The following is a 19,376-nucleotide window of genomic DNA, read 5'->3' as shown; positions in this document are numbered from 1 at the left end:
GCGGGCGAGACGCGGCCGGCGGTGGGGTCGGCGGCCAGCTGCGGCCGAACTGGGGCCCCAGGAAAACCACGGACGGGGCCTCCACAGGACGTTGGGGAAGGCGGCCCCGGCTGCAGAGTCAGGGCCGGGGAACCCCTCACAAGACCCAGGAGCTGAGCGGCTGCGCGGGCACGGGAGGGGACAGCCCGGCAGGTGCCCACCTCAAGGGGCTAGGACCACGTGGAGGCCCCAACCGCGCCCTGTGGCCAGCAGGCTTCAGGGGCTGGGCTCATGGGCACCCTGACTGGGGACCCGGGGACCCGGGCCTCCGGCCGAGCGAGCAGCCAGAGCCTGGGGGGCTGTGCAGCCACGGGAGCGGGACAGTGCGTGGGGGCCGTGGAACCTTCCGGATGCTCCAAGTTCTCACAAGAGGCCCTGGTGTGCAAGAGATTTCCAGCCCAGGGTGGAGAAGCCAGAGGAAGCAGGCAGAGATCTACCCAGGGACCCAGGGCGACCTCGGGGTGGGGCCGCTCCAGCTCTGACCCTGCCAGGCGGGAAGGACTGTCCTCGGAGGGCAGAGCCGGCAGGGAGGGGACAGACCGGTTCCGCCAGCCTCGGCAGCTGCCCGGAGCCAACACCGGGACTCACCCCGTCCACGGCCTCCAGGTCCAGGCGCAGCCGACTCCGCAGCGAGTGCAGCTGGGGCAGCGGGACGGCACCCAGGTCGGCGCAGCGCCGCAGCCCGCGGGCCTCCAACTCCTCCTGCAGCCGCCGGAACTGGGCCTCCACCTCCTCCTTCTTCTGCAGCGCCAGCCGCCGCGCGCTGTCCGCCGCCAGCGCCCGCTCCTTCGCCTCCTTCGCCTCCCGCTGCCACGCGTCACAGGCCTGCGACCCGGAGGGAGGGGGGGCTGCAGCAGCGGGCGGCACGGGGTGCCCCCCCACCGCGGGCGCGCCTGTCCCGCCGCCCTGCCAGCCGCCCGCGGCGCGCACCTGCTTCACCTGCTGCCAGGACTCCTCCCACTGCCGGATCTTCCTCTTGGCCTCGTCCAGCTGCCGCCGCACGCGGGCCAGCTCCGCGCCGCTGGGACTCGTGCTGGCCGGCGGGGCGGGGCCGCTGTTCAGGATGGGGGACGGACTGGGAGAGAAGCTGCCGGAGACGAAGTCCCAGATGCTCCCAGGGACGCCGTTCAAGCCTGTGCGTGCAGGGGACGGGAGGTGTCACTGGCAGCGGCACGGAGAGGCCACCTCTGGGCCCCGCTGACAGCGACCCCCGCCCCCATCTTTTGCCGCAGCCTCTTCCCGGCCGCTCAGGGCGCGTTAGCGGAAGAGGACCTGAGGTCAGAGCTGTCACCGCGCGGACCCTGACCCCTGAAACCCCCTCACCTCAGGCCGGAAGCCCTGGAGCTGTGGGGTCGCCTATGGGGAGGCGTGTGCGGCCTGAGAGAGCCGAGGGACACGAGGAGGCGTGCGAGAACCGTCCCCGACGAGGAAATAAAGGGCTGGTGCCGGCGCGCTGTACGCCGGGTCCTGAGTGACGTCCCAGGTCCCCCTGCCCCCAGGTGACAGACACGGCCACCCTGACGGCGGGCTACACGCACAGCCGGTCCTCGTGCCCCAAGGCACCGCCAGCACACTGGACAGGGGACCCCTTGGGCAGCGGCCCCCCAAGTTCGGGCGGTGCGACCGTGTGGGGGGCCCGGCTCACCTAAGGAGCTGTAGGACGCGGCGGAGGGGCCCAGCGCCCCGGGCTCCGACCTGAGGGCCGGCGGCTGCTGGGGGGGCGTCATGGCCGAGGAGACGAGAGGCCCCGACAGGGAGTGGGACAGCGAGCTGAGTGGGGAGGTGGACAGCGACGAGGACGAGTGCAGGGACGGGGAGCGGGGCAGGCAGCTGGGGATGGTGACAGGCGCCGAGCCCCCCAGTGACCTCGGAGCTGTGGAGAGTGAACGTGGTCGAGTGAGCGGTGGGGCTAGGGGCAGCGTGACCTCCGTGCGGGACTAGGCCAGAGGCCCCGAGGGGTCAGGGGCTGACACAGACTGGCCACGGGATGCTCGGAAGAGAAAGCCCGGCCAGCCCGGCCAAGAGCCCCCCGTGTGCCATCCTACCTGTTGGGCCCAGGTCGCCGCTGTCATGCTCTTCCAGCTCTCGGTCTAGGGCGGGGAGGCCAACGTCGCGGACGTGAAGGTCCAGAGCAGGACCTGGAGAACAGGACATCCCGTGAACGCTGGGCCACGCCAGAGCCTGGCCCCTGTGGGAGGTGCACGCTCTCCTCGCCCAGACCTCGGCGCTGGTAGGGTTTCTGGGACCCTGGCACGCTCTCGGCCCGTCTGTTACCGGAACGGAGGCCTGGAACAACACGGGGCTCCCCACCTCCTAAAGTTTTCCCTCTCCTGCAAGCAGGGGTCTCCCTCCCCTCATCTCCTTCCCCTCCGACACCGGCCCCCAGGGACCCGGCTCAGGCCCAGCAGCCCCAAGAGCTTCTCAATTCCAGCAGCTGCACAGCGGTCGACTCGGGGACGGGGCGGCCGAGGACACCCCCCACTGGCCCTCCGTGTGACTCCCGGGACACCCGCTGGACCCGAGCTGCCACCATCTTCTGGCCCAGGGTCCGCGGAAGACCCCCGGGGCGCTGAAGGCACAGCATGAGGTCAGCCACACTGCCCCGCCGTGCACCCCTCTGGGAGGCAGGCGGCCTTCCCCGTGTGGCTGAGCCTTGCTCCTCCCCTACCGGCCAGCAGGCCTCCGACCCCCCCACGGCCCATCAGGTGCAGCAGGAACAGTCTCTGGAGGCGACAGGGCGTCCCCCACCCCCAGAGTCCCGGACCCAACGGCCATGCCAGAGCCGGGGGCACGTGCCCTGGAAGCCCAAGTCGGGCCTGCTTGTTCTGGGTCTGTGAGCCACACTTCTGGAGCTTTCTGCCTCGGCCCTGCCCCCAGCCACCTAGCGTCCAAGTCCCCTGAACTGGGACAAATGACAGCAAACCGGAAGCTCCGGGAGAGAAGCCACTGCTCACTGCCGACCACATCCCGCCCCCGGCTGGCCCGACTCCCATCGTGCCGCGGCTCCAGGGACGCGCCTGGAAGCAGCAGGTGGACGAGGACCACGGCCAACAGTTGGGTCAGAATCCAGGAGCGAAGCCCAACCTCCGGGCGCTGCGGGGAGACTCCCACCCGTCAGACGGAAAGCACCTACCGTAATTACCAGGGAACTACCGTCGTTACCGGGGAAACCCAGGCAGGGAGGGGGAGACGGTTAGAAACGGACCTTTGGTACCACAGCAGGCCTGGGACAGGCGGACGCCCAGGGAGCTGCAGGACGCCTGCGGATCAGAGCTGGGGTCTGGCCCCGCTGGGGACCCTCAGCCGCGCCACCCCTTCCCTGTCCCTAGGGCTGGCGGATGCCGCTCGCCGCTGTGACGCCCACTGAGCTGGCCGCAGGGATGGTGCCTCGTGCTACGCTGGCGGCTAGCTGCCTGCCTACGGGCAGCCCCAGGCTAAGTCCCCTGAGCACAGGCACACAGCCCCCGTCCTCCAGGCCACCGTTCTCAGGCCTTTGGCTCCGGCCTGTGTGGAGGGGAGATGTGGGCTCGCTGGGGCCGGGACTCGGGGGGCAGGCCTGGCCGGGAGCACACAGCGGGGGGCACTGTGCAGGCACGGCCCACCCCCTGCCCTGCTTTGGATTCCAGCCCCAGCAGAACTGTACCAAGGTCAGCCGCGCTCCCCACCCCTCACCCGCGCCGCCGGCCTGCCCGCTCAGGAGGAAACACCCTCCCAACAAAGGTTTTAGGGGCTCTTGTGGGTCCCACCAGGGAGGAGGGTGAGCATGCCGAGTGGCCGCCAGGCCAGAGCCCCCCCGCACCCCCCACCACTCTGAAGAGCAAGAAGCCGCAGAGCTGAGCGTGGGACACGGGGCCGTGGTCCTCCGTGGGGCTGTAGAGAAAGACCCTGCGCCAGGGCAGCCAGGGAGCCCACCGTGGCTCCGACGCAGCCCCTGCACCAGAGCACTGCGGGGACAACGGACAGACGAGTCCCTCAGGTAGACACGGCTCAGCTGGGGCCCACAGAGCCCCTTCTTCCTGGTGGGCTCCCCCAGCCCGTGCTTCTCTGGCCTTTCTTTACAGCCAGGACCCCCTCCCCGCCCACACACACCTGCTTGCCGGCCAGCTCCCTCCTAAGACCCAGCAGCACAGGCCACCTGCATCCTGGGGTCACCCAAACCGAGCACCACAGGAGGCGGCTTCCGACAGCGCCCCACGAGTCCCTCTCACTGCTGGGAGAGAGAAGGTGAGACCAAGGTCCACGGAGCCCGCTTCCTCCCGTCGCTCCAGGGCAGGCTCGGTCCTGCTGGTGTCGCTGGCAAACCCCGGCAGTCTCGGGCCGGTGGACACCCCAGCCCCGGCCTCGGCTGTCCCACAGCTGTCCCGCCACATCTGGGCCAAACTGTCACCTGAGACACATAGCACTGGGTCAGGCCACGCACATGACCTCGTTTACCTCGACTGCATCCGCAAGGCCTGCTTCCAAATAAAACCCCGTTCTCGGGGTTTAGACTGAGAGCTACCTTCTGAGGACACATAATTCGACCCACAGACAGACACCGCCCACAGACCAAAGGCCCAGAACTCCCGGGACCCTCCTCGGACAGAACCATGAACTGCCCACAGGGTCCACCTGCTCCTGGGGAAAACACCGCGGACCCTGATGCCCCTCACCCAAGCCCACCCCTCGCTGACCCCCCCAACATCCTGTCCCCACCTGACCCCAAACTACTGCCAGGCCTTGCCCTCCAGCCTCGCACCCACGCCTCCATGCCCTGAGAAAAGGCAGCACCCTCCCCCCAGCGCCGCCTTGCCCTCCCCTCCCCCACCAGGACCCCCTTCTCCACCCTCCCACCCTCTCCGGGGGTCCTGGGGACGCCCAGCAGCCCCTCCCCTGCCCGCTCCGCGGCCACACACTCCGCTTCAGCAGCCCCAACGTCCCCCCGCGCAGGCAGAGTGTCTGCAGGGAGAAGCCCACTGCCCGGTCAGCAGCTTCCCAACCTCGGGGGACACAGGGCCACCCCCGCTGTGCGCCAGCCCCTGCATCCTCCCGGAACCCGCGCGCCACTGAGGGCCCTAAGCTCCGGCAGTCTCTGCGGGCTGCCCCTTGTGCCCCACCGTGCTGTCCCACGAGGGGCCTTTGCAAAATGCCAATCCTGGCACGTCAAGAGTCTTACCTCCGGTGGAGACTGTGCCCCTTGGCATGCTCGTGGCCCCCGGGGCCAGACCCTGCCCCCACCGTGGCTCTTCCTCTGGGACTCAGGACACTGCCACAGGCTGCAGCCTGGCCAGACCTTCTGTCCGTCGGCTCCCCTCATCCTGGGAGAACTTCTGCTCAGCCTCCCAAACCCTCGTTCTGCAGGTCTGCCTGGACCCCCTGCAGACTCCCCTGCTGAAAGCCAGCTCCGCCCCCCACCTGCCCTGCCCCCACCGCTCCTCGCTCTGCACAGCGGCCACGAGGATGGAAGCCCAAACCCACCCTTCCGCTGCAGGCCTGGGGTCCCAAGCCTCGGTCCCGGACACACAGGTCAGCCAGGCCTGATGATGGGCCTCAACCTTCAGCACCAGGTTAGGTGTGGCATGCTCTAACCCAACAAAGTTCTGGAAACACTTTCTGCATAACAAAAGCACAAATGAACCGACCATGGGGAGAAAAAGCTGAACCAAGAGCCTTTCCTCACCTGGGAAAGATTCATCTTCTGTCTCCACCCCCACCTCATGACTCAGCAGAGAGGGCCCCCTCCCCCAGCCTCAGGAGCAGAAGGGGCAGAGACGGGCCGCGCCAGGACGGCACAGCCAGCATGTGGTCTGGGGCGCACCGGCTGCTCGTCTCAGAGCAAGACCCGTGCCTGCTCCGTCTCACTGCTCCGGGTCAGACCTAAGTCCTCTGCGATGTTCTCTCAAAGGAAAGCAGACTTTTAAAAAGACTTGAACGCTCAAAATCTAAAGCTAAATTACGTAAGCTGTGCCATCGGACCCAGAACCCGCCTTGCCCAACCACCAGGAACCACCCAGGCGTTCGTGAGAAATCAGCGGAGAGCTGCTGAGTAACGGCCTGGCAATCCCCGGATCCTGACGTGACACAGCACATTCAGGAGGCCACGCGGTCCTTCAGGGTCAAGGGACACACAGGGACACACGGGGACACCACGCACAGTGCACAGAATTAAAGACCTGCATGGGGCAGCCCTGACGGGGGGGGGGGGGGGCTCCCCACCAGGGCCGGATGCCCCCAGCAGACCGCCCTCCCCTAAGACAGCATGGAGAAACACCCGGCAATCCCGCTCACCCACCGGCCTGAATTTCCAACAGTGCAGGCGACGATCCCCGGCAGGACCAGGCAGGAACCCCGTCGTCACTAGAAGCCAAAGCACCTCGGCTAGGTGATGCAGGCCCCCCTGGAGAAGCCCCACGGCTCGCGCCCACGCAGGGTACCCGCGGGCGCCTCTGCAGAACAGGTTCCCGGAAAGGGTCTGTTTGCATTCACACCACTGACAGCCTCTAAGGGACCTGGTATTGACCCCTGGGTGCCACACCTGGCTCGGCACAGACGCTAGGACAACGGGTACGAGCAGCACCTGGAGACGAGGGGAGGTGCACCTGGGAAGGAGGAAGGTGATGGGGGGGGGCACACTTCACCCGGGGAAGGGGGCTTGGTGCACGGGGTAGCGCACCCGGGGAGGAGGCCCACCGGGGAGCTGGAAGCAGCGGGGAGGTGGGAGACGCACCTCACCTGGGGAGGTGGGCACGTGGGGACATGGCGCACCTGGGGAGGAAGCGCAACCGGGGAGGGGTGCTTGCGCTCCTGGCGGGGAGGCGCGTCGAGAGGGAGTTGGCTCTCACCTCGCCCGGGGTGCACAGCTAGTTCCGCATAACGACGACCCACACCCAGACGGCGCGGGGCTGACGATGCTGACTCACCGTCCACCGCGCCGCCGCCGCCGCCGATTCAAACGCAGCCCGCGCCCCGCCCGCCCTGCGTCGGGCCCGCCCCCGAGTGACGCAACCCTCCGGCCCGCCCCTGGGTGACGTAACCCTGAGACCGGCCCCACCCACCCAGTGCCGGCCCCACCCCCCAACAACGCGACCCTCTACTCACCCCGCGCCAGCCCCGCCCCCGGTGACGCAACCCTTAGATCGGCGCCGGCCCCGCCCCTGGTGACGAAACCCTTCGGCCCGCCCCGGCCCGGCCCCGCCCCCGCCGCACCTGTCGGGTGGGCCGCGGGCAGGTGCGCGTGGGCGGCCCCGCCAGCCCGAGTCCTCCGAGTCCCCAGTTGCTCGCCGCCCTGTATGTGGGCCCCCAGAGGGGCGCGCACCTCCTGACACCGGCACCTCGAGGCGGTGTGCCCAAAGCCCACGTCCAGGCGCCCGAGGGGGCTTCGCCTGGCAGGGCCGCTTTTGTTGGAGTGAAGGACCTTCCCTCCCGGCCAGACACGCTCAGATGTAAACGAGCACACCACGGAGCACGCCACGGCCCCGGGCCAGGCCCCCTGCCCGGACCCCTGCCCTCGACGTCGCTGCGAGCCAGCTGCCCACAGCCCCGCGGCCAGGCCCTCCGTCTGGTCTCTGGACGAAGGCTCTCCCACCCGCCTCCCGGCCACTCCAGGAATGAGCTCCGCCGGGACTACTTCAGGGGTCACAATTTCAATGGGAAACCTGCGCATGAAGTGGAAGGCAACGGAGAGGAAATCCAAGTGCCCTGAAATGATTCCACTGAACCCACCAACCACACCATTAGTCGCAAGCAGCACCTGCTCACACGAGCGTCTGCTCATTCCCCGCGGGCAGAGCACCGTAAGGCCAGAACCCGAGCCACACCAGCCTGCACGAGGCCACCGCCGCATCTTCGCCCACCAGCCTCAGTAGGTAGGGCAGGCTCTTTCCAGGCACCCGGCAGCCTGGGGGTCCTCAGCAGCAGGAAGGCCGCTGGCGAGGGCCCTCCTGGGACCAGCGGGCAGCTCTGAGGACTCCTAACTGGGCCCGCAGACGGGGGCAGGACAACACGTGACGGTCACCAGAGAAAACGGGGACGGCAGCAGCTCCTGCTCCTAACAGCAGTGGCACGGGAAACTGTCAGCAGGCGATGCCGATCCCGGGAAGTCGTGCAACTCTCCTCTGGTAGCCGGCTCAGGGAACCTTCAGGCAAGCAGGAGGACCTGCGAATGCTCCGTGACACAAACAGGCCGAGGACCCGGACGGAAGGGTGACAGCTGGGGACACTGAGAAGACGCAGACTCTCCCGGGCCCCCCACACCACCGCGAGGCCGCTCTCCGTTCGGGGGTCGCGGGGGGCAGAGCTGAATGCGGCCCCACCCACTTAGGGCAGGGATTTTCTTCCCTGACTGCCTGTCTAGGAGTCTCCAATTTTACTATGACTACCTATGAACTGGGAAAATAAGCTTTTTAAAAAAATTTTAAACCTCTGTGTTTTACATATAAAACCCCAAGCAGTAAAATCAAACATGCCATTCATAGCAACAGCTGCCCGGCTCCCTTCCAGCTGGAAACAAAGTGTCCAGTGCGGAGGGCGCATGCGCCCAACCCCGGCTCGCGTCTTTAACCACGCGTGTCCGGCAGCCAAGCGCCGCAGTCCAGCATTCTCTAGGGGAGCCGCTTAGACACACACGATACAGACGGTGCTCCTTGCATAACTAACCACTCAGCCCCCAAGCACGGGCAGGGGACCTGCTCAGTGGCCAGACAGCTGTACACGCCGGCATCCCCCCACCCCCAGTCTCTGCCGGCACGTGCGACTCGCCTGAGTTCTCCAGCCCAATGGCCACGTGGAGTCCACATCAAACCTCTGTGGTTCAAGAGCAACACCTCGTTCCACCCCATTCCAGGTCAAGCTAAAACATGTGTGGTTGGTTTTGCTTATAAGAAAACAGATGCAGGGGCGCCTGGGTGGCTCAGTGGATTAAGCCGCTGCCTTCGGCTCAGGTCATGATCTCAGGGTCCTGGGATCGAGCCCCGCATCGGGCTCTCTGCTCCGCAGGGAGCCTGCTTCCTCCTCTCTCTCTGCCTGCCTCTCTGTCTACTTGTGATCTCTCTCTATCAAATAAATAAATAAAATCTTTTAAAAAAAAAAAAGAAAACAGACGCAGAACCCACCCATGAAGGAGGTAAGCCTTGAAGCCACGCGCCGGTCTAAGGCAGAGCCCGAGGGAGAGCCGCTGCCCGTCCTCACAGCCGCGTGGACAGGGTTTCCAGAAAAGCCCAGAGCATGGAAGCAGGAGTCACAAGTTCGAGTCCAGCAAGGAAGGAAGGTCAGGGCTCGGGGGAAAACCAGTGGGGAACGGGGCAGCATCAGGGGTCCCCTCTCTGCCCCCAGCTTCCCCTCCTGGGGGGCAAGGCCAGCTTGACTCCAGAAGATTTTTCAGCAGAGGAAGCAGCTCCGAGGCGGAGCCCATGCAGGGATGCCAGGGCTGTGCGGGAAGACACGCCCAGCCACAGAAGGTCTCTGGGCTGTAGACGAGCGACCCTTTAAAGACCCTCCTGAGAATGAGCACGGGGCGGGGAGGCCAGCCAGAGCCAGCGAAGCGGAGCGCGCCCAGGAGCAGGCCACGACGTGGGAGCAGGACTGCGCTCACCTGCCCGGCGTCCCTCACGTCAGCAGGAGGGACCACAGGGCTCCGTGGCCCCTTCAAGTCTAGGATTTGCCATCTGCAGGGCCACTGGAAAGATACTCTCCTCCCCGTCCTGGGCTGGCGTAACCGGGGCGCCCGAGTTTAAGGGGGTGGAAAGCAATGTGCACGCACCCCCGGGCCACCAGCCATGGACATTTACCTCTGGGTAGGAGCGTACCATCCCGGGCTGGCCACCGGGCGTCCAAGTGGGGCCCTGACACGGGTGCACAGGGGCCTTCCCGGTCCCCTCCAGTCCCCGAGAGCAGGTGAAAACGAAGGGGTGCGCTCCAGGACCCCAAGTGCAGAGGACGGACAGTACTGGAGCTAACGCGGCCTCTCACCGCAGCAGCTCCCCGTGGTGCCCACGGCCACACTGTCCGGCCCACCCTGCGACAGAGAACACGGCCGGAGCCGCGAACGGAGCCCCTGCCGAATCTCCCTCTACCGGGACAGAGATGGGGGCTCGGGTCAGGCCAGCAACGCGAGCCCTCCGCAGCTGAGACCACACATGGGACCACCCAGCCGTGGCCCCGGCGCGGGCAGGCTGCCTAGCACGGCAAGGGCGCCCTCCACTCCCTCCGCTCCACGCCCCTCCTCTCCCCTGCTCTCAGAACAACCCTCTCCCTCTGGCCGAACTCCAGTCACCGGGGTCATCAGTCCCCAAACCCTCAAGGACTCCCAGCGGCTAAGGGCCGCTCAGCCATGCCACTGCCTTTGGCCGGCCTTGTGCCCACACCCCTCCACTCCCGTCTTAGGGCCAGGAGGCTGCTGCTGGGGGGCGTGTTTCTAGGTCACAGACGGTACAGCCACGGAACAGGTGCCCAACACACAGTGGCTTTTCTGCCACGTGTCCTGACACAGATTACCCGAAGAGATACAAGGTGAGTGTGAAGCGAAGTCAGGAGACCAGGGAAGCGTTAGACTTACCTGGGGCGGGCTCGGCAGCCCCGCTGGGGGGCTCGGGCGGGTGGGCGCAGGCCGGGAGGGTGGGCAGGGCGGTCGGGGAGGAGCTGCCGGAGCCGGCGCTGGACCCCACGCCAGGGGCGAGCGGGTGAGCCACTGTGGACACGGACAGGTGGTTCTGCGCGGAGACACAGAAACAAGGTAAGCAGCCGGGCGCGGGAGCAACAACGTGACTGCTCCGCGATGGAGGCCACGGGAGGGGGGCGCGGGGACAGTCACAGACGGGACGGCTGGCTGACGTCCAACCCCACAGCAAATGTAACACAGTGCAACTCCTCCAGAGTCTCAGAAGGTCTTAAACTGCCTAGTTGGTTACGACGACCAGGACAGGCAGGCAGCGGCTGCCGATCACCCAGGGACGGGCACAAATGCATCTCAAAAGTGTCCTATTTAATGCGCTTTTCTGCAGAAACTGTTTCAAGAGTGAACAGACGGCAGTAAACAAAAAATCCACCGAAAGGCATCAGCAGAGAAGCAACACCGCTTCCGGAAACAGAAAACTAATCTCATTACCCGGGAAGGGTAAAAAGCAGGCGCAAGGCAGGTGACTTTACTCGGTAGCTCACCAACCAGGCCGAGTGCGGTCCCGGAGCCCGGCTGGCAGTGCGGGCAGCTCACCACCGACCCCCAGGACCAGGACAAGGGGCAAGGCGGGGCTCGGGGCCCTGCAGGCGGCACCCCAGTCACCGTGCTGTCGGGGACCGGGAGCCACACGGAAGGGAAATGTGTGGTGTGTGGTTCTTGCTTCAGAACGAGACACAAGTTAGCTTCGGGCAGGGGCTACGCCAGCCCAGGCCGGGATGGCTTTACTACTTGGTCGGCCCCAGTTACGTTTTCCACGATGACGGCGGCGGCGGCGATGACAGGAACGGAAGGAACAGAAGGAACAGAAGGAACACGTGCTTCGTGAGGGGAGAGCCACCCGGCGCAGACAGCTGCTCTGAGCACTTCCCGGACGGCTGGCTGCGTTCAGCCCCTGGTGCAGACACCAGCCGTTGAGCGCGGGGGTCACTGTGACAGTCCCTGCCGCACGTGTGACAGGAGCCTGAACCGCCCAAGTCCGGAGAGCAGGGTCCCCGGGCTCCCGCTCCGTCCCCAGCTGAGGCAGGAAGGCCGGGCAGGCAGCCCACCGGCTGCCCCACACGCTGAGCCCGGCCGGAAGCTGCTGGTCTGAGGCTCCTGCTGTGGCTTCCCCCGCCCACGGAGTCACAGTGCAGAGACGTGCTCCTGGCAGAGGGCAGGTGACACTCAGTCCTGAACCCTGAGGCCACCTCACTCGTGTCTCCCTGGGGCTATGGGGAGGGAGGGTCGGACGCCGACAGGCACACGGGTGTCCGGAGGCACGTAAGGGGCCCCCAGGGGACCGCCAGGCCGGCCTCCAAACACGTGGCCTTCCAACTGGGGGGTCCCAGGGAAGTGCTGGGAGCCACTCCAGAGACCGGGGGATCCCCAGGCAGGGCACCTGCTGTCCCGCAGGCCGGCTCTGGACGGGACGGAGGGCGTCTCCAGGTACAGGCGGGCGGGAGCCTGAAGCGAAGCCCAGCAGTTTGCTCCGGCTGCTGGCGGACGCGAGGAAGCGCAACCTGCCCCGGCGCATCTGGGCTGGCGGGTGCCTGGTGCCCCCGTGAACCGCTGTCATCTCCGACATGTCCAGCTTCAGGTTCTTAACGAACAGTTCTGATTCCCTTGCAACGTCACAAAATAACTAAGTTGCGTTTTCACCTCCAACTCCCTTTCTGCTAGCACAGCTCCTGAGACGAGAACGAACCTTCGCGCCTTGGTCCGGCCATGATGCAGAGTCCTCGGGGCAGCCGCAGGCCAGGCCGGAGGGAGGCCGGGTACGCCGCCTGCAGAGGACTTGGGAACAGAGCCCACAGCACAGACCGACGACGAGAGGCGACGTGCTTGCCCGCAGGGGCACGTCGGCGGCCACAAGCCACCCCAGGCCTTCCAAGCACGGATGGCGACAGAGAAGGACCAGTGTTCCGAGTGCCGAGAGCAGCGGCGGCCAGCACTAGGGGAGACCCGCGTCCTCGCGGGAAGCGGAAATCGCAGACAGCGCACCAGGCGAGATGGAGGGGCCGGCCCTGCCACGCTGGGAGGAGAACTTGGGGGCCTCGAGGGCGGCCAGAGCTGTGGCTGACGCAGCCCCGTGGTGGGTTCTGTTCAGGCGGCCCCAAGACCCACGCAGACAGGCCGCGAAGGGCACCCCCTGCTCCCTGTGGGGAAAATGCTGGGGCTTCTATTGTTTCCAAAGTGCAACGGCAGCATTTTCTGAACCTTTGAACGGAAGACGGAGGCACAGGCCAGTTTGGGAAGAAGGCGAGGGGGAACACAAGGACACCACAGACGGGCAGCGGCCGGCGAGGCCTGTGGGAGCCCCAGCAGCGCCCCGCAGCACCGCTTGCCGTCCTGCTGGCTGGCCCGGTTGCTGCCCTCGGCAGGGGACTCTCTCCACTTTGCCTGCAACAGGAGGCGGTGGTGGCGGGCGCCAGGCACACAGACCCCCGAGCCTTGCTCACGGGCACGAGGCCGAGGCCAGACAGCTCAGAAGACAGCAAAGGTGTCAGCAAAGGTCTGAGTCTGTCTCTCCTGCCTGCTCCCTGACCTCCGGCCTCGGGGCTGGTCCTGGCGGGGGGGGAATGGAGGGAGCTCTGCGCTGCAGCCCCCCACCCCCAAGCCCACCAGCGGTCAGGCTCGAGCTGGAAGCAAAGGGCTCTTCCACTAAAACTGCAGAAAGCCGGGAAGGCGGGGTAAGCTTCCTTCGCGAAGGCACAGCCTCCCCTCTCCCACACCAGCACCGAGTCCGCAGAACAGGCCTCACTAAGTGACCCTGGCCTGACGTTACTTCCCCCACACGTTGACCATCCCACAGCTCACCACCCTGGACACGGAAACCCCGTTGCTTTCCTCTTGCCGCTCCTGCACGGTTCACTGCTCGTTGTTGTCCCGCATCGGGCTCTCTGCTCGGCAGGGAGCCTGCTTCCCTCTCACTCTCCCTGCTTGCCTCTCTGCCTACTTGTGATCTCTCTCTGTCAAATAAATAAATAAAATCTTAAAAAAAAAAAAAGGGTATTAAGCTGCCAGATCTAACTGCTTCTCTATGAGGGCTTCTAAATGGATACATAATGACCCTTTCCTCCTTTTACCAGTTTAATTTGCAGGGGCCCAGGTCCTGAACTGAAGAGGGTAGTGGGAAATGTTTTTTTCTCCCCTACACACGTAGAAACCCTGACGGACAAGCCATCTGCCAGCCCGCTGCGTCCGACGAAGGCTGTGCTCAGAGCTCAGCACGGCTCTGCCCGGATCCACACCAACACAAGAGCCGAGGACCACAACGTCCTTCAGATCAACGGAATATTCTGATTTTTATGACTCATTTTATACTATGTGAATTCACAGCGGTGGCTCAGGGCATCCTGGCCTTTCTTCCTTTCTTTTTTTTTGGCTTCTGGAATCACAAAAGAACCCAGAGTGATCTCCCGGGGGCGAGGCGGGGAAGGTGTCCAGAGAAGCCCAGCTACTTCTGGGTCCCCTGCAGCTCTCTTGTCCAGAAGTGACCTCCTCCCTGCAGAGCGGGCTGAGGGCTTCCAAAGTCACTGGCCATCTGAGTATCTGTGCTTCCAGGCTAAGTGACACGGAGGAAAGCAAGGTTACCCCGAAACCGTTCTGCTTGCCTTCGGAATATAGGGCTCCCTGCGGGCAACCTCACCCCTTCTTCCAGGCCCTGCCCCGCTGCGGGGGCCTGCACACCCCATTCCCGTATCGGGTCAGTGTCAGCTGTCCCCATGCCCGTCCGGTGCCGAAACCCCCTGCCTGCGGTCACACTGTCACCTGTGTTTCTGACCGACCACTGTCAATCAGGACGCACACAGCTCCCCTTGGGCCCGGCCACCTTCGGCAAGAGCTCACAGGGCTTCGGGAAGCACTAAGTTACGTCGATTTACTGGGTAAGGAACGACAGGGTGAAGAACGCAGCCAGCCAGAGTCGGGCCGGGTGAGGTCCGGAGGAGTCCCACGTGCCGCTGGGGACGCCTTCCCAGCACAGAGATGCTCCCCACCCCGGACTTGGGCGATTTTCACAGAAGTTCGTCCCATTGACTCCATCCCAGCCCCTTCCTGCCCCCCGGGCCATATGGGCTGGCGCAGAAAGTTCTGAGTTTCTAACCGTGGCTTGGCCTTCCCGGTGACCAGCCCCCGCCCAGGAGCGCTGAGGAGCGCATCCAGAGACACCACCTCAAAAACAAAGAGGGTTTTATCACCGAGGAAATTACAAGGGTCTCAGTAGCTGTTGTCAGGAACAACATACAGGTTTTCTAAGATTTCACAGCCTGGCCCGGCGGACGAGCGCCAGCACACGCGTGTTCTGGGCAGACGTGCCTTCCCACCCCGCACGTGAACGAGGGGATCCAGCCCTGGAGTCCTCGAACCCGGCACCACGTCCACACACAGTGAGACCCCGGGTGTCCTCAAGTGTGCCCAATACAGGCACGTGGCCTGAGTCTGACGGTGCCCCGGAGGCGTGTGGTTTTCGTGCCGAACCTCCACTGACACAGACCTACTCGCAGTGCAAACGACGCAGCGGGGGCGCGCGGAGCACAGGCCAAGGTTTGGGGTTTGACGTCGACCCTTCCAGACTTGGGAGTGAGGCCGACCGAGGGGTCTGGCCGAGAAGCCCTCCCCGCACAGCGCCCACCCCAGCGTGATCTCGTCCAGACCTGGGGCCTGGCGGTGGCCAGGCCGGTGATGCCCCAACTTGGCCCTCCCGGAGGGGTCGCTACAGCAGGAGACCTCAGGGAGGTCTGGGCCGGTGTGCCCCAGGGCCACCACCAGGATGGTCCACGTGGGGGTCCAGACGTCAGAGCTCCCCACGGCAGCACGCCGGCCGGCTCATGTGTTACTTTGACGGACACAAACTCACAGGCGCACAAGCCTCCCGCAGCGGAGGGCTCTGCGGCACTCGGCACAGACACAAGGCTGCGTGACCACAGACCACCACACCTCAGACGTCCGTCCCCCCAGGAGCTTGCCCGCGGCCCAGCACCCATTCTGCCCGCAGCGGGTCCACTTTTTAAACTGCCAAATAATCTAGGAGGAAAAACACGAAAGACGTCCACACCAGGCCATGGGCGCCGGGTTGGGCTCCTTGCTCCCGCACCGTCCCCCGAGGAGCTCAGGGCTTCGGTCACGCGTGCCGCCTCCCTGGGGACAGACCGCCCCAACAAGCTCCATGCAGCCCAGGCCCTCAGGGAGGCCCAGCCAGCAGCCCTCTGACCACCGCCTAAGCCCACAACTGCCATGGCCCTGGGAACCACCACCAAGAGGAGAGAGGGAGGGTTTCCTGCTGTGGCCAGCGAGGCTACGGGCTGACTGTGGTCCAGAACGCTCTGCACTCGGTCCACCAGGGGCCACCTGGCTGGGCATGCAGAGGGACTGGACACGAAGCAGGTCAATGGCACGGAGAGGGGCGCCTGTGTGCTGTGGCCACGGGAGTGGGCATGAGGGGGAATCACGCTGGACCCCCCAGTGCTTCCAAGCCAGGACGGTGGGGACGCAGCAGGCGCACGACGGTCCTGGGCTCCGGGCTCAGACACCAGTGGCCACGGGTAAAGGCCACTCCATGCCGGCTCACTGGGAGCGCAGCCACGGCTGGGCGGCCCCCGGCGCAGGACACAGAGGCGCAGGATGGCCTGCGACCGGGTGTCTCAGCGGCCAGGCTCCTTGCAAGTGAGCTCCACGGAAAGTACCCAGCGGGAAGCTGGTGGGAGATGCCCAGGTGCTTCCCGTTTCCTCAGACGGGCACTTTCTGGGGGAACCTGACAGCCAGCCGGCCCGTCCCGCAGGAGGGGCAGCTCTCGAGCTCTCGCACCCCCGCAAGCGCCCAGCAGGAGCCGCCGCGCCAGACATGAGGGTCCTGACATGGGCGCGGCGATGCTCCGGCTCTTAGCAAACCTGCAGCACCAGCCCCAGGCCGCCAGGGGCCACCCGCCCTGCCCGGTCACTGCCTACCCGCAAGGGGTCCCGCCCGGACTCGGGGCCCCTTCCTGACACCCAGCCCAACGCCACGTTTCCCGTGTGATCGGAGTGCGTGTGTCCAGCGAGGCTGGGTCAGCCCACCCAGGCCGGAAGCCGGCCAGGCCTGCACGGACTTCGAGAAGGAGCCGCCGACCCCACAGGCAGACCCCGTCCATCCATGTCGCTGAATGCTCACGGCCTGGGGTGCCCTCCCCGGGACCCCGTCTGCTTACATGTGCAGGCTGCCCGCTGCTGGCCACGGAGCTGCCGGCGGGGGCCGGCGCCAGGTCTCGGCAGCCCCAGCCATTGGCCATCCCGAGGCTCTCTGCAAGAAAGGGGGATGGCGGGCTGTGAGCCCCCGCGGGCTGGAAACAGAGCCATGCAGGGTGGCCGGGTCTGGGAGCCCCCAGGCGAGGGAGGTCTGGTGACCACAGTCCCCCCAAGTGACGGGAGCGCCACGAAACAGACAAGGAATTTCTACGAGACCAGCCACCCCCCCCGTTAACATAAAAAGCAGACGGGAAAGCCAAAGGGTACAACTGTCCTCACTGCGCCAGGAGCCTGGGCCCCACAGGGCAGGGTGCCCCTGAGCAAGGGGGGGGACCAGCCCAACGCGGCCCTAGAAGGCCTGTCGGGGGCTGCCGGCTCCCCTCCTGCTCCAGGCGAGCGGGAAGCCCGGTGGGAATGGGAGCCGCGGGCGGCCGCGTGGGGCACTCACTGTCCACATGGGCGAAGGCGCAGAACGGGCCCCGCGGGCAGTACCCGGTCTGCCGCATGTCGTTGCACTTGGTGGACTTGTAGATCTAAGAGACAAAAGCAAAGCAACGAAATCAATAAAACTCAAAAATAAAACAGGGACACCCGGGTGGCTCCTCAGCGAGGCACCAGGCTCGGCTCCGGCTCGGGCCACGGTCTCAGGGCCCGGACCCCACAGGAAGCCGGGCGCTACGTCACAGCGCAGAGGACCCCGGTCCCAGTGTCCGCGGCACTTCCTGAGCTGTGCACGCGGCCCGTGCGCCGGGGTCCCCTCCCTGCCACACAGCAGGTCGGACTGTCCTTGAAATCACACGCAGAGTCGACTGACCACTGGCGTTTTCCGTTAAGAGGCCCCGGACTCAGGGCGCGGCATACAGCGGCCGCTCAAGAAATGTGACGCGAGCACGGGCGTGAGCTCCACGGCCAGCCCTGAGCCGCTTCACGCGGATCGGAAACGCGCTCACGGCGCCTACAACACTCGGTGCTGGCGCCAGCTCACCAGGACCCTCGAGGGACAGACCCCCAGGCCCTCCGCACGCCCCCAGATCCCACCCAACATCCTCGGGAAGTTTCCCTGCCTCCCGCCTCCCCTGCCCCACCAATGTCACTCTCTCTTCGCTCTCCTTCCCTGGGGCTGCCAGGACCCGGGCCAGAACAGGACCCCCCGCCCCTGACGGCCAGCACAGGCCACAGGGCAGCCCTCCTCCTGGGCCCATCGCCTGGCCTGGGCACTGACAGGTCCCCATTCCCTGCTCTCCGACTTGACTGCCCCACCCCTGTCCCCGGCTCTCCCCACCTGGCCCCCTTGCTGCAAGCAGGCTTGGTTCCCAGGATCCGCACACCTCACCCTCCCCATCCGCCCTCGAGGCCTGGTCCTCCACCCCCAGCCGGCCTGGTCCCCGTGCTCTCCTGCTCCCTGACAGGGCTGATCTGCTGGGGTTTTGTTGGTGGTTTAAAGATGTATTGATTTGACAGAGAGAGCACAAGCAGGCAGAGAGGCAGGCAGAGGGGGACACAGGCTCCCTGCTGGGCAGGAAGCCCAAAGCAGGACTCGATCTCAGGACCCTGAGACCATGACCTGAGCCGAAGGCAGACGCTTAACGCACTGACCCACCCAGGCGCTCGGTTTTGTTTGTTTTTTAAAGATTTACTTAACTGTTTGAGAGACACAGAGCACGCAAGCAGGGGAGAGACAGAGAGAACCTTAAACAAACTCCCCGGTAAGCGCGGACCCCGACGCAGGTCCAGTCTCATGACCGAGACCTCGATCTGACCAAAGTCAAGAGCCGGATGTCCGGCGGCAGAGTTTCCCCCAGTGCCCCGCTGGTTTGTTTCCAACACAAACCCAAGCGTGCGCTGCTCAGCTCAGTGGACTTTAGCCAACTGCTGCTGGGCTCCGCGAGGCCTTTGAGGAAATCACGGGACCTGTGGGGGGATCCGGGGGACCCCAGACCCAGAGGGAGACCGTCCCGGCGCAGGCTCCCGTGAGGGACGGGCTCGTACCTCGGGGTGAAACTGCTGCTCGGCGCGGGAGTGGCAGTACCGACAGCTGTCCCCACCGTCACACCTCGCAGGCTCACCCCACTCGTCACCGTGCTTCACACTGGGACACGGGGTGGACCTGGGGGCACAGGGTGGGGTCAGCAGGGACACAAGGGCAGGGGTTCTTCCTGCGTGCCCCAGGCCCTCCGGCTGTCGCGGGACCCCATCCCCCACGCAGGACAGCGCACGAGGCCCCGGACACACTGCCTTCCCACCAGGACACGCGAAAGCGGGCCAAGCGCCACCTCGACTCAGACAGGGACTCGGGAAGCTTGTCTCTATTTTCCACAAAACATAAAGCGAGGCTGAGTCCACGCTCACGAGCGAAGCCTGTCGGGGCGGCGGCCGGAGCCCTGCAGCCGGGGAGCCGGCGGGCCAGGCCAGGCCGTGAGCATCGAGAACCCGCCCCGAGCCTCGCTCTCCCTGCACTTGTGGGCAGCGGCGCTGCCCTGTCCTC

General features: G+C 65.8%; 2 protein-coding genes across 8 annotated transcripts in view; both read right to left on the bottom strand.

Moving 5' to 3' along the window:
* UNKL (unk like zinc finger) overlaps positions 1–19,376 on the bottom strand; it is a 42,892-nt gene that overhangs the window by 7,975 nt on the left and 15,541 nt on the right. For 3 of the 6 annotated variants that reach the window (XM_045993936.1, XM_045993935.1, XM_045993937.1), the window contains 8 exons: positions 18,881–18,998; positions 17,340–17,424; positions 16,855–16,946; positions 10,571–10,724; positions 2,085–2,177; positions 1,685–1,912; positions 970–1,172; positions 6–864 (listed from right to left, as the gene is read on the bottom strand). In XM_045993936.1, the coding sequence (XP_045849892.1) occupies positions 403–864; positions 970–1,172; positions 1,685–1,912; positions 2,085–2,177; positions 10,571–10,724; positions 16,855–16,946; positions 17,340–17,424; positions 18,881–18,998 (1,435 nt within the window). In that variant the 3' untranslated portion in view covers positions 6–402. Of the gene's footprint in view, positions 1–5; positions 865–969; positions 1,173–1,684; positions 1,913–2,084; positions 2,178–10,570; positions 10,725–16,854; positions 16,947–17,339; positions 17,425–18,880; positions 18,999–19,376 lie in introns of those variants that run through there. The other 3 variants (XM_045993938.1, XM_045993939.1, XM_045993940.1) reach the window with 2 other exon arrangements.
* Positions 6,311–8,195, bottom strand: LOC123934053. Of its 2 annotated transcripts, none has more exons than XR_006816729.1 (2): positions 6,861–8,195; positions 6,311–6,375 (listed from the first exon to the last, which is right to left on the bottom strand). XR_006816729.1 is itself a non-coding variant. In XM_045993945.1 (2 exons), the coding sequence occupies exon 1, from the start codon at positions 7,859–7,861 to the stop codon at positions 7,109–7,111; it is 753 nt and encodes a 250-aa protein (XP_045849901.1). In that variant the 5' UTR covers positions 7,862–8,195; the 3' UTR covers positions 6,382–6,617; positions 6,861–7,108. The 2 variants fall into 2 exon arrangements, 1 of the variants encoding a protein (XP_045849901.1); XM_045993945.1 differs by lacking the exon at positions 6,311–6,375 and adding an exon at positions 6,382–6,617.

This window comes from Meles meles, chromosome 21 (assembly GCF_922984935.1).
Source record: "Meles meles chromosome 21, mMelMel3.1 paternal haplotype, whole genome shotgun sequence".
Classification (NCBI taxonomy): domain Eukaryota; kingdom Metazoa; phylum Chordata; class Mammalia; order Carnivora; family Mustelidae; genus Meles; species Meles meles.
Note: the sequence above shows the minus strand (reverse complement) of the source record. Positions and strands in the feature narration are given on the sequence as shown.